This window comes from Emydura macquarii, unplaced genomic scaffold (genome assembly GCF_026122565.2).
Source record: "Emydura macquarii macquarii isolate MOO-44397 ecotype Brisbane River unplaced genomic scaffold, CSIRO-AGI_Emac_v2 contig_1146, whole genome shotgun sequence".
NCBI lineage: Eukaryota > Metazoa > Chordata > Testudines > Chelidae > Emydura > Emydura macquarii.
Window position 1 is genome coordinate 18,310,162 of NW_027131283.1, and position 13,811 is coordinate 18,323,972.

General features: G+C 45.4%; 1 protein-coding gene and 1 long non-coding RNA gene across 6 annotated transcripts in view; one reads left to right on the forward strand and one right to left on the reverse strand.

Annotated features, from left to right (window-relative positions):
* Positions 1-807: 807 nt before the first annotated feature.
* LOC137152153 (uncharacterized) lies at positions 808-3,166 on the reverse strand. The gene is made up of 2 exons (XR_010919450.1): positions 3,010-3,166; positions 808-2,462 (listed from the first exon to the last, which is right to left on the reverse strand). It is a non-coding gene; the product is annotated as an uncharacterized lncRNA (long non-coding RNA).
* A 6,889-nt stretch (positions 3,167-10,055) lies between these two features.
* TRMT11 (tRNA methyltransferase 11 homolog) overlaps positions 10,056-13,811 on the forward strand; it is a 44,083-nt gene continuing 40,327 nt past the window's right edge. For 4 of the 5 annotated variants that reach the window (XR_010919451.1, XM_067546714.1, XM_067546716.1 and 1 more), the window contains exon 1: positions 10,056-10,138. Coding sequence is in view for 3 of the 5 variants with exons in the window: in XM_067546714.1 (XP_067402815.1) it covers positions 10,070-10,138 (69 nt within the window). In the remaining 2 variants the exon portion in view is untranslated. Of the gene's footprint in view, positions 10,139-12,658; positions 12,675-13,811 lie in introns of those variants that run through there. The other variant, XM_067546717.1, reaches the window with a different exon arrangement.

Below are 13,811 nucleotides of genomic sequence, written 5' to 3' on the forward strand. Positions count from 1 at the left end.
TAGTCTTCATTTAACGGATGGGGAAGCTGCAACACAGACCTGTTAAATCAATTGGCCAACATCATACAAGGAGTTGCATCTACACGGTCAAAAATGGAACAGGTTATTCCCACTGGATGCAACTGCACTGGTGGAAACTGTAGGGCAAAAAGGGCTCCTGAGTATATTACAGGTTCCAGTGGTATTGCTGCACTGATCTGAATTACAGATTCTGTTTTTTCTAGTGGCAGAACCAGAAATACAATCCATGTCTAGTAACTTCATTCTTTAACTACAAGACCCTTCTTTCTCCCCTTTCTCAAGAATTATGACTGTGCTGGTCCACTGAGTTTAGATCTCTGTCTTTCTGCATCTACCACATTAGGTATCTTATTGCATGTTTCATGATTAGCTGTATATTTGGCACTCTTGTCATCTCCTCTCTCCCAGCCTCCAATAGGGCTTCTCCCTTCTAAAAACCATACCGTGCTATATTTTAAGGGGAATCATCCACTCTATTCAGTGCCACATGCATTAGCCCATTTTACATTTCCTGTCCTCCAAGGCCCTGTGTTATGGCAGCCTTCCTTCTCAGGTGGGTTAGATAGAATCCCTTTAGATCTTAACAAGGGCACTAGCAGGTTGCCTGGAGGGGCCATTGCAGAGACTGCCATGTAAACGTCTTGGGAGAGAAGTAAGAATGAGTACAGAATAGATTATAATAATTGAGCATAGAGACCCGAAGGGGAGAGCAGAACAAGAAATACTTTAAAAGGTAGTTGGAAAGATAGCAAAAACTTTTTTTTTTTTTTTTTTTTTGGGGGGGGGGGGGGGGGGTATAACAGCAACAAAAAAAAAAGTAGTTTCCAAAATACATAAATGGAACACTCATAACTTGTGAAATCACCAAATGCCCTTGCTGGAACTGCAAAATATTTAAGTAAGAGGTATTTGATTAAGTTGGTAGGCTTCGAATTTTTCAAACACCTTGTGAAGTTAAGGCTAATTTGCATACATTTTATTGCAATTTCAATATGTGGAAAAAACCTAAAGCTGTACTACAGGTACAGCTTTTTAAAAAAAAAAAATTAAACAAATTCATGAATTCAGCTCCAAACATTCAACAGTAGTTCATTAGCAAAACAACATTCAATGATGGATTTTACTCATTGCTAAAGGTAAGATTTTGGCACTGTTTTTAGTAAAAGTCATGGACAGGTTGTAGGCAATAAACAAAAATTCATGAAAGCCTGTGACTTTTATTAAAATAATGGGGGGGGATGACTGATAGGGAATGCCTGAGGGGCAGGGAATGAGACCCCCACACCGCACTGCGGCAGGGGGCAGGATCCAGCACCCACTGCCCACAGTGCCTGACACTTCTGGGGCCAGCAGTTCACAGCTCTGGGATCCCCCCCCACTGCCTTTGGTGGCTCAGAGCTCTATGGCTGGGAGGTATGGGCATCACTCACCACCCACAATGGCTGGGAGTAGTGAGGCCCCCCCCAGCTGACAGCTCCTGCCCTGTAGCCAGGGGCTGAGGCGGAAAATTTCATGAAGGTCTCTGGAAGTGATGGAATCCGTGACAATCTTATCCTTACTCATTGCTTTTTTCTAAACTCACTACTACAAGACCCAGTGCAGACTGGTAGTAAGTAAAGAATTTTAATGTCAGTTTTCCAGAGCCACAAGAGAAACCCTATCACTTGAGACATTTAGAAGTACACAAGACAAAGCTGTGGAGAAGAAGGGCACAGGGATATATGAGTTATCCCATTACATCATTTTTGTCTCCAACTTCTAGGATTCCATGAAAGTATTTTTCATCCTCTTCACTGGTTTTTTCCTCCCACCCCTATCCTGTATAAACCTTTATCAAGCTGACACTTAGATGGTTAATTTTCCTAAATAGAAACATTCATCAGTATTACTCAAGTAAGGTGATGATAACTTTGTCATCTTTTCCTTGCCAAAGCATTTCACCTTCAAACTGAACCAGCCCATATTTTCTTGCTCTCAGCAGGATTCCCACTACTTTATTGGAAATAGTCACATATGTTTCAAACAGCTGTTGGAATGTCACTCTTACATTTCCATCTTCTCCTTTCTCCCCAATATTTCTCATGATCAAGCATAGCTCTTCCACTTCCTTTCCCACATGTTTGTGGGCATCTTTCCCTCTTTGCTCTGTTTTAGACCCTTCAGGGGGTCTCCCATAGATGGAATCTCCTCTCTGGGCACGCACATTCTTAGTCACAGGCCTGCTATCATTGCTGAATGGATTATGTCTCTGATATTCAATGCGATCCTCTGCCCAGCTCTGCCAGCTTCTCCTCAGGTCATCTATAGCAGTGAGTTGGGTTCTGGTGGCTCCAGCACTACACCCTTTGTTTTCCTCCATCTCTCAAGAATATTTTGTGGCATCAAAGTAGGAGTCAAAGCAATGCACTGCTGGAACAGCAGCTTCCTATATGTACTCTCAGCTGTGGAGGAAAATAACACTTTACATACATATAGCTCTTATTTAAAGATCCTTGAGTGCTTATATAAAACATAACAATAATAAAAGATGAAATAATGTTTCTGGGTCTTTTCATCTTCTTACAAATCCTTTCATGTCTTGTAAGAGATCTATCCCCCAAATTCCCCTACCTCTGCTTCTTTCAAATGAACAACGGTATGAACTGAAAATCATGGTCCTGACTCAAGCAAAAGTCCTGTTGATTTCTATGGGAGTTTTGCCTGAGTTAGGGCTGGAGGCTGAGGCCAATGAATACAGTAAAAATCTGAGTATTTCATTATGTCTGCTCCCAACTCAACAACAATCAAGAACATAAAAGAAACCTAGTTAAACAATTGAAGTCACTAAAATAATGCAGGTCCACAAGTTAAACAAATTAAACTTTTGAGTCTGTTACAAGACATACATTTCCTTCAGTTTCCACACAGGTGTGCCATATATCTCAGCAGGCTTGGAATCAATACAATATAGCCTTTGTGAAATACAAATGTACTATAACACTTACTCACTTTTTCATGCAATTACACCTTTTAAAAAGCGTCTCCTTTTTTTTTATTTTGCAGCGCAGACCATACCCCCAAACAATCTGTTCTGACTCTGGTGCTCTTGACCAGTTCAACGCAGCGCCCTGCTGACGGACAACGAAACAAACCAGTCATCAAGCAACAGCCCACCAATCCGTGCTAAGAGGTGGGGATTGTATCTCTTCTACTTATACAGTTTTAAGGTGGACAAAAGCAGCCATGCTCACAACATTCCCAGAGCTGATGTTAGTTACTATTTATAGATAACATTAGCCCCTGAGCTGTGGTATGCTATCCACTGATCCACAGTGTAATCAGAGGGGGTTCAGTGGTCACACAGACTGAAAATGAAAGTGAATCCCAACAAATTATGGTGTTATCAACTACAACTCTGCACTTCAACTAATATTAATGTAAGACTAGAGTAGATGGCACTCCCTTAATAGGATTGTGCTGTACAGCAAAGCCTCAGATGGCTTCTGAGGAAAATGTGCATTGCAGCACTGCAGTCAAAAAGTTTTGCATGGTGGGAAATGACATTGCAATCTGACATTTCCCCACCCCATACAGGGACGTGGGCTGTCCTAGATATCATTGAAAAGAAAAGAAAAAAAAGACATGGAACTAGCTCATGTGCAGCAGTAATTATTTGATGTACAGAAAGATCATTTGTAGTTGTCCCATTTATAGAGAGGGATCTGTTAGCACTGTATTACAGCCTTTTCTTTATACCAGCCTTATACTTTGGCTATTAAAATTAACTTACTATGTCCATACCATACAAGAGAAAAGCTGTTGGTGATTCCCCCGCAGATGGGGTTAGAGCTGGTAGGTTAATTACTGTTTTTAATTTACAGTAACACAAAACCTGATCAGTTTGATAACTAAATGCATGGAAGGATGTTTTGTATGGTCTCTTATAACTTAAAAGTTAAAATTTCATGGCCATTTGTCCATGAGTGGACTGCAGTGTTGCTTCTACTTAACTCTGATATAGAAATACTTCATTAATAATAAATTAGAATAGCATTCCCAAATTGCTCCAGTGCCTTGTAATGTGGAAACTTCAATATCAATTATAATGAATTTCTGCTCATAATGTATTTCTGAGTGGAAAAAGAATGACCTCACTAAAACATTTTCACAATAAATTGTTTTGGAATTATGTGGGGGGGATTTTTTTTTAATAACACAATGGTTGTGAAATATAATTTAGAAAAACAACAGTATTAGTTCAGTCACTGTTCAGCAGAAATGCTTCGAGGATTTCTCCATTTCCGTTCAAACTCGTGATCATTATATGATCCCATGACACTTGCTACAAAAGAAGGGGTATTAATTCCAGTGTTCTGGTCAAATTCCAATTTGGGTAATTACATACTGCTTACCTAAAATTCCCCCTGTAGGCTGAAATGAGGGATTGTTCTTCATTTCCCCTCCTAAAAACAATTATGTAATGTTGTTGGTTTAATATGGCTGTCATATTCCACCCCCAAAACAGCTACTTTTCAGTAGTACTGTGAGGAAATGTTTATATATAAAATGTAATATGTTTCTGTTATGTTAAAGTGGTTTGGATTCTTTCAGGATCAAGCATTCTGTATAAATCATAGCTATTAGATGTGTAGTCACAATCAGAGTTGAGTTGCACATTCATTACAGAGACTCATATTGTGCTTTTGCTTGGAATCCACAGTCAGACAAGTTGAAAATATGAAAACAAGATGTTATGAGATAATACTAACATGACCTGTGTATGTGTTCACATGCATGCAGCTGGTACATATTTTAAAAATACAATAGAACTATAAAAGCTTTTCTAGTGCTGTTTACATGAGGTGTTAAAAATTTTAAATCTCCCCCCAAAACAAGATTGGTTAATGTTTGTTCAGTCTCCTAACCCCTGTTTAGAAAACAGTATGACTGGAATACAGTGAAGTATTCAGAGGTCCTGACAACAGAAGGCAACACACTCCAAAAATGAGAAGCATGTGAAGAGAAAATCATCACTTCAAAGAGCTTAATTTTAAACAATGGGACAGGAAACTCCTACTTACATGATGCCAAGACAGAGACTAAATGGCTAAAAAAAATCTCAAACTGGTCGGATTGGAAAAATAACAGTGGTGACCTTCTGCTCAATCTCTTCCTGCAATCCCAAATTTTTTCACCAACCCCAGATTAGCTGGATGTTTCTGCTGAAATCATTAGCAGTGAAATAGTTAATAACATTGAAAAACAATGTGTTAATATTCAGTTTCAGCATTAAGATATTGAGACAAAGGCAACAGCTGACATTTCTCAAAGTTCTGTCTGTAGACTCAAACAGACAGTAATGCATCAGTTCAAGTTTGGAATATTTTCTTTGAGATTATAAGGGCTAGACCAGTGGTTCCCAGCCTGTGGCCTGGGGGCCAAAAGTGGCCCACGGGGTCTTTCTAAATGGTCCGCCACTCCCCTCCTGCTGGCTGCAGAAGGGATCTGCTGCCTAAAGACTCAGGTGAAGCACATTGCCGCGGGGCTATAAAACTGGTGCAGATTGCTTGCTACAGCCAAGAAGGTAGATCAGTGCTCCTCTCCCCTGGCTGTTGCAGGTAACAGGGCAAAGTGCTCCTCCTGGGTCCCTAGGTGCTGGTGTTAGAGTCAGAGGGAGGGGAGCACTGATTTCCCATCCCCCTGGTTGCGGAAGGAAGCCACTGCCTAGGGATCCAGTTGGAGGGCACAGGGCTACAGGAGGCATGCAGTTTCCTTGCTGTAGCCAGGGGCACGGGAGGTCAGTAAGGAGGCTGCCTCCTTGTTGAACTCCTTCTGTATGGCTGCAGTGGGGGTGGGCGATGCTGCTGGTGAAGCAGCCAGGGTCTACCATGCTTGAGGAGGGGCAGGAGTCTAAAAATCAGTGCCCTCGGGTTTGGTCTGCATTTAGCAGGCCACCCACCGTGATGTAGCTGCCAGGCCATGTGTTTCAGTTTGTAGTGAAGGTCACTGATCTACACTAGTGCTTTGTCTGTGAGTGTGTGACATACGGTGAGTAGTTTGTAAATGAAAAATAATGAATGTAAAAATGAGCAGTCGCATCAAAATATTTACTTTAAATATGTAGTGATTTGTAGTGCTTAATGGTGTATATGTCAATACATTTTTTGAGTTGATAGACTGGTGGCCCTTCAGGGTTGCAAAAATTATATTTGTGGCCCTCGAGCCAAAAAGGTTAGGAACCACTGGGCTGGACATTTTTAAAATGAAAGTTTGAATTTTGCAGAAACCAGTGAGGTAACCAGAGAAGTTCTAGTCTGGTGTATCAGCCAACACCAGCTCTATCCACCCCCTGAACACAAATATATAAAGAATGCAGTCCATGGAGTGATTACAAGTCATGAGCAAGATCTTAACATCTACAGGGAAGGCTATCATAATCCAACAAAAAAGCTGCAAAACATGAGTTAAGTACTGAGTCTGCCTAGTGCTAATAAAAGGCTTAGTAAAATCTGGATAAACTGAAACTTTCAGTCAGCAAAACAGACACACCAGCCGGTAGGGAATTACAGTAATCACATATAGATGTTGAAGGGGAGAACCCCCACAAAGGAGGACAAATCTTCAAGAAAAATACAGAAAGCATATCTGCCTTTTTTTGTCCACTGGGTCTTCATAGCAGTCACAGTCCTGAGTATCTCTCCATTTTTTCCATCTCCATTCACTTCCCATCTTCACAACTCTATGTAATGGCTACAGTCCTCTTTGGTGTGGAAAAATGGATGCAACTCCCTTCAGAAACTGTTGATGCCATCCGGTCTATCTTCTAAATTGTGCCACTCCTCAGTCAGCTGGAGGGGTCAATTTTGAGCAATGTGAGGTACTCCTGCCCTTCAAAGGGGCAAACTTCTTGCCCCCAGGAGTATTTCCAACTGCTAAGGTAGTATAATTTTGTAACATTTGCAGGAAGATTTGTTGATGGGGGGAGGGTGGAGGGAGAAGGCAAAGGGGGCAATTGCCAAGGGGTCTGGTGATTTTAAAAGGGCCCAGATCCTGGACAAGACTAGCTCCCCATCCCCCCTCTTCTGCCCGTGGCTCCCACCCACAGTCCACCCCCACTCTGGCCCCTCCCTGCTTGACCCACTCGCTGCATCCTTCCCAACCAGCCCACTTCCCTGTTTGGCTCTACTCCTCTCTTCCACACCCCTCCTTCCCTGCTTGGCCTACTCCCTGCCACATCCCTCCTCCCTGCAAGTCCCACCACCACTCACCATGTCTGTCCCCACTCAACCCTCCACCATCGCTCGCTGTGTCCCACCTCTCCTCCCCCCCCACCACTGCTCATCCTGTCCCTCCCCATTCAGCCCCCCTGCCATCACTTGCTGCTTGGGGGATGGGGGAGTGTGGAAAAGAGGATGGGACCGAAAAATGGGTGGAGAGGGACACACTGGTGAGGGGTCAGGCCTGGGGCGGACTGGGAGCAGGGCCTAGGGCAGACTGCAAGTGGGGCTGCAGGCGGAAGACGCGCTATGGGACTGTTTTGCCCTGGGGCCTGGAATTCCTGTTGGCAGGCCTGTTTCCACGCCATGCCATTGAAGTGAGTGGCGCTGTACAAAGCATTTAAAGACAGTGCCATCCACAAAGAGCTTAAACTTTGTTTATACTAGGATATCTTTACAAATATTTCTCACCATTGCTTGTAACACTTGTTTGAGGGCACTGGTGTTAGCAATGCTGGGAGCCCTAGCATAGATTGTTTGCTGGTTCTGACAGCTGTTATCAGCAGAGCATCAATTAAATCTGCTCAATGCAAGTCTAATTGACCTAGTGCTGAAAACAGCTGTCAGAATCAGAAAACTGCAAATGGGTGGGACGTTTCTGTAACAATTCCCTTGGGTACAAAGGGCTTAAGAGAGATAGACATGACTTCCATAGAATGTGAAATGGAGGCCAGAAACGGAAGCCAGGTCTCTTGCACTGCCAGAGCACTCACTACCTATGGACCACAGATGCTGCCAAAACTATCTTGCTTCTAAAAGCCTTTTATTTCCTGGCAAGTCAGAACTGGAGTGGAGAACAATACATATATATAAAGCATTTTCCATACTCAATGTATTTTACAAAACAATAGATAGTGGTAGTAAAACAACAACAGAGGCGAGCTTAACAGCAAGTGCTCTAGCGCACTGGTTCTCAAACTAGGGGTCTATGTGGAGGTCACGAGCTGTGAGCCCCAACCCCAGCCAGGCTCGGGGTTCTGAGCTCCGACCCCAGTCAGGTGCAGGGCTGTGAGTCTCCCTGCTTCCTCCCAGCGGAGGAACATGGGGGGAGGGCAAGCAGTGATACACAAATACCGCTCCCCCCCTACGGAGTTGTGTGAGGGAGAGCAAGGAGCTATGCCAGGAGTCCTTGCATCCAAGTCACTTTCCCCACCTGGGCTGTGCTGCGAGCATCAGGAACTGCCGCTCTCTGCCCTCCCATTATGCAGCACAGGTGGGGAAAGTGACCTGGATGCTAGGACCCCTGGCATTACTCCTCACTCCCCCCACACAGCCAGCTATGGGTGTGCAGCGGAGCAGAGTTTGAGGAGGGAGCGAGCAAGCAGCAATACCAGCCTTTCGGTGCATGCAGGTCAGTTTTCTCAGGTGAGAGTGGGCACAGGGATGTGTGTGCAGGGGTTGGGGCAAACAGGGCACAGTGCAGGGGTTACGGGTGAAAGAGGAGTAGGGAGCCCATGGGGGCAGGGGCAATTGGTGGGGGCATCCACAGGCTTGCTGATTGAAAGGGGTCACCCATACAAAAAGTTTGAGGACCACTGCTCTAACGTAACCTTGGACATTACAACCTGTTTCCCTGAGATGGGGAGAGAGCGCTCTCGGCCAGGGCACTAGGGATATCCCACAGCTTTTTGAAAATGGCAATTGGATCTTTAGGGCCTACTTGGATAACCAACCAGGAATAAAAAGAGGGATCTCAGCTACATACGTTGCCTTGTACAGCCGGCAGGCGCTCGGGGGCACAGCCCATCTTTTTGTTCTGTGTTTGTACATTGCCTGGCACGCTGGGGACCCGGCTGTGACTGGGCCTCCTCGCTGCTGCCACAAGACAAGAAAAACCTCTTTTCTGAAGCTCCCTTTCCCAGTGCTGCCCTGCATCCAAGGGGATGCCCCTTCGTGGCACAGCGCCGCCTTGCAGGCCCCCCGCCCTCAGCTCCCTCCATGACTTTCTTTGCAGGCAAGACAAGAGTACTCCAAGTAGCACCCCTCTTCTGGGGGAGTCAATGTATTAAGTCCTTCTGAATGCCACTGCCTTCGGCCCTTCCTGCCTCAGGCCTCCAACGTCACCCTCATCCCAGCAGGGCTTCAAGTGCCTAGTCCCCCCGCCGGGCCAGCCAGCGAGCGCCTCTCTGCAGAGCCTTTTCCACCAGCCTCCTCCTGCCCTGGGCACTGCTCGGGGGGGGGGAGGGCTGCCCGGGCCCCTTGGGGCTGTGCACGCCGCCTCCCCAATGGGCTGTGCCACGCTGCACACGTTCGAACAGGCTCCCCGGTCACAAGCCCGCCCCACAGCGCCGCCCCCCCCCCCCCCCCCGTCAGCTGAGGGGTGGTTCGAGCCTAGGCCAGGGGCAGCTCCTGGGTTAACACCTGCCCCTCCCCCAGCTTGTCAGTGCGCCCCTAGCAGTTCGCACCCCTGACTGTGGCGTCACGGGACGCGAACGGTCCCTTCCAGTGGGGGCCGGGGCTGGCCCCTCCTGCTCGCGCTCCCGTCAGATTTCCATTGTGACGTTGGCCGCAGCGGTGAGCCCGTAACGGGCCCAAGCGAGGGGCCAGACTCGCCCCGCGGAGGGTGGCAGGCACCAGCCTGGCCCGGCCAGGAGACGCTTCCGCTTCTTCAGCCTGCAGCCGCCGCCTCACCCCAACCACAGTCAGACACTGGCGGCGCATTGGCTCCGGCTCCGGCTCCGCCCCCGCCCTGGCGGCGCATGCGGGGCTGAGCGGGGCAGGCGGGGGCTCCTCCTCCTCCTCCTCCTGTGTTGTCCCGCAGCCGCGCGCGCGCGCCAGCCGACGCCGGGGCCATGGCGCGCGGGCCGTTACCGCGCTACCTGCTGCTGCTGGCGCAGAAGAACCTGGAGTTCCGGCTGCCGGTGAGAGGCGGAGCAGCCCCGGCTGGGCGGCACGTGCCTCCGCGGGGGCAGCCGGTCCCTGCTGCATCCCCCGTGCGGGCGGGCGGCGGGCGGCTTGCAAAGCGCAGCCCGGCCCTGGGGGCCCGCTCCCTCCTTTGCAGGCGGCCCCGGCCCCGCTCACAGGGGCTGCCCCTCTCTCTTCCCCCTGCCCTGTGGCGGGGAGGGACGGAGGGTTGCTGTGGCTCTCTTTGCGGACTGCGCCGTCCCTCCCGGCCTGGCCTCGAGCTGGCTTGTCTGCGCGGCGGTGGCTGTGGGCGGCTGGCCCCACAAGCTGGCCCCACTTTTCTGTATGTTAGTGGAGGGAATCGTCCCAGCTCTGCCCTGCCCTCAAATGAGGGTGGCCAGATGTCCCGATTTCATAGCAACAGCCCCGGTATGGAGGGTTTTTCTTAGATAGGTGCCTGTTACCCCTCCTCACCCCCCACACTCCTGGCCGGTCTTTCACACTCCCTACGTGGTCACCCTAGCATTAAACCTGAACCGAGCAACCAGGTCTATACATCCATCAGTGGTTATTAGCCAAGATGGTCAGGGACACAGCCCCATGCCCTTGGGTGTCCCTAAACCTCTGACTACCAGATGCTGGGACTCAATAACTGCCCTGTTTCATTCATTCCCTTTGAAGCACCTGGCACCAGCCACTGTCCGAGACAGGATGCTGGGCTGGATGGATCATTGGTCTCACCCAGCATGGTTGTTCTTATGTTCAAACAAACATGGAGTAGTTACAGGACTACAGATGTACCATTTCTATTGAGGTCTTGTCCCTAGAGGCATAACTGGTTGCAAAAGCTGAGCTCCAGGATTTACTCTCCTATAGTAAATTGGATTTAATTATCCTACTGAATACTTTTCCCAGATGTTTTATTGATGGGTGGTAGCTATCTAGTGGCATCTTTCAGGCATAAAAGTTCTGCAGAGTTGTTTCTTGTAAAATTTTTATGTCTGATCTGGAACTCTCTAACATGGTGTTTGAGGCCCAAGTATGTATAATTTAGTATGTACTCAATTTCTATGTCTCTATAATAAAACTTTAGTTTGTTTTAAGTCTTCAGAAATCCAGGGTGGTCCGCATAGAGCCTATGCATTGTAGCATGTTTCTATCTATTGAATGTTACTTTAGGGACCATTTTGCATAGTTGATAGTATGACATCCAGATGTTTTTAAAATTACATTTTAGTTTCATGGGAGTTCTGTATTTCAGGACTATTTCATCAAAGTTGATAGATCATTGATTATATATGCATTGAAAAGGGTTGGGCTAGGGTTACAGCCCTAATTTTTTCTCCTTACTTGCATAAGTCTTTCTGTTTGTATATTCATTTTTCCCAGGCATTTGATTGGACTGAAATATGGATACTTTTTTCTATGTATTTAAACTTCAGTCCAGGCTGCCCAATTGAATCAAAAGCTCTTTCAAATATATTAAACGAACAAATTTTTCTTTTTGAATGTTTGTTAATGAGTGTCTGTAGGGTAAAGTTTTGGTTAGATCATTTCTTAGAATCCATGAGGATTCCAGTTTAATTCTGGATTATTTTGTTTTTCGTCATTATCTATATTTTTAAAGATGCTAAAGGATAGTTTGGTAATGTTACTGCCATTGCAAATCTCCCTGTAGTTGGTAAGGTTGAAAGTATCTCCACTCATATATGTTGGGCTAACTAGTGTACCTGGCTATGTCTCAAGGAGATGTTCAAATTGGAAGCTTAAAACAAATAACTTCAGAAGGGTTATTTTTGCTACAGTGTTACAGTATTTTAATGATGTTAGCAGGCTGTGTCAGTTCTTAGGTTTGAGTTTCTGAAGGTTTTGCTTCAGTTCCTGTATTGTTTTAAGGAAGGACTGTGGATCTATCTCCTCTTTTACCAATGTAAAGCCATCTGTCCTTGCTACCACTCTTGAACTGAGAGACTATGTGAGAGAGGGCTGGGGGCTCAGCTATGGTAGGTTTGAATTCTGTATTTGTATTGTTGTTACCATTATTTATTATTGATAGGGGAAAAGGGGTGAGATTTATATAGTCAAATTTTAGACACTAAATAGGCAAAGCAACAAAAACAGATCATGTCCAGCTGTCTTACGGGATATGTCTACACAGGGGTAAAAAACCTGCTGCTGTCTCAAGTCAGCTGACTCAAGCTTGTGGGGGTTGGACTACAGGGCTGAAAAATCATTGTGTAGACATTTGAGCTCAGGCTGGTGCCCAAGCTCTGAAACTGTGCGAGGGTGGTGGTCCCAGAGCTCAGGCTCCAGCCTGAACGTGGACATTTGCATAGTGATTTTTAGCCCCATGAGCTGGAGTCAGCTGACCCAGGCCGGTCATGGCTGTGCTATGGGTCTTTTATCCCTGTGTAGACATATCCATAGATGCATATAAAAAGAGGGAGAGAAAAAAATATACATAAGAGTGTATTTTTAGTTCTACTGAATATATCTCCATTGGCTGTTTCAGGACACAGAATGTCTTGTCTTCTCTTCAAACTTCTGTACGAGGTAGGACTTTTAGAGATGATTAAGGCCACTTTGAAGTGTGGAAAGCAGCTAGCACACTGTGGGCACTATTGGAAACAAATAATTGTAAACTGTCCTTTTAACATTTTTAGGAAATGTCACCAACCCGTGTGTAATATCTATTCACTACGATGATCATAATGAAAGAACTAATGGCATTTTATTCACCATGTGCAAGCTGGCAAGTAACTCACTTTTGGAAAACTCTAGCATCCTCTTAATTGCTACGGAAAATAGAAGGGGAAAATGGTCACAATAGCAGTCTTATTAAAACAGCATTATCCAGTGATTTTTGGTAATACTGAATGAATGACTTCTTTCTCTTTTTTTTTTCATCCCCATGTAGTTCTCAGTCCATAATAAAAAGTAGGCATAAGTGTTTATAAGGACAATCTGCTGAGCATATAGGTAATCATCTGTTAAAAATGAATGGGAAGTTCATCCTTTCAGGATATTTATTGATATGTATAGATCTCCAAGAAAAGTATCTTGAGAAACAGCAAAAACATCTGAGATTGAAAGTCTATTCTAGTTCATTTTTCTCTTGGTCCTTAGTACTTAGTGGTTGCTCTGGCATCCATAATCTTCTTGCTTCAGTTTACAGTCTCTACTTTCAGTTACTATGGAAAATGCATTCAAGCTATCAAGATCACTATAAGCAGAAAGAATGGATGAATGCCTTAAGAGGAACTTGCCTCACTAATAATGCCCTTGAATGTTTCTCTATCTAGGCCCATCACCCAACATTTATTTATAAGAGGAAACTATTATAGTGAGTGCACAGCCTTGTTAAATATTAGCAATTTCAAAGAGAGGGAAGTATAAAAATGTAGAAAACTGGAGCTTGATAAATCTGTTAGGCAAATTTATGAACCTAGTCCCATTGTGCATTGGATAACTAATCAATGGGTTACTATTACCAGAGAGTACTTTTAGGGCTATAGTGTCTTACAAAAATTGGCTCGTTCACAAATGGAATATTTAAGTACAGTTTAAGTAGTCAGTTGCTACCACAATCACAGATTTTTCTGCTCTCTTAAGATTTCTAATAGCTGGGTCCTGCTATAAATTGATATTGGACATAAGAACTATCACATCATTGTTGAAGTCTCTCTGAAA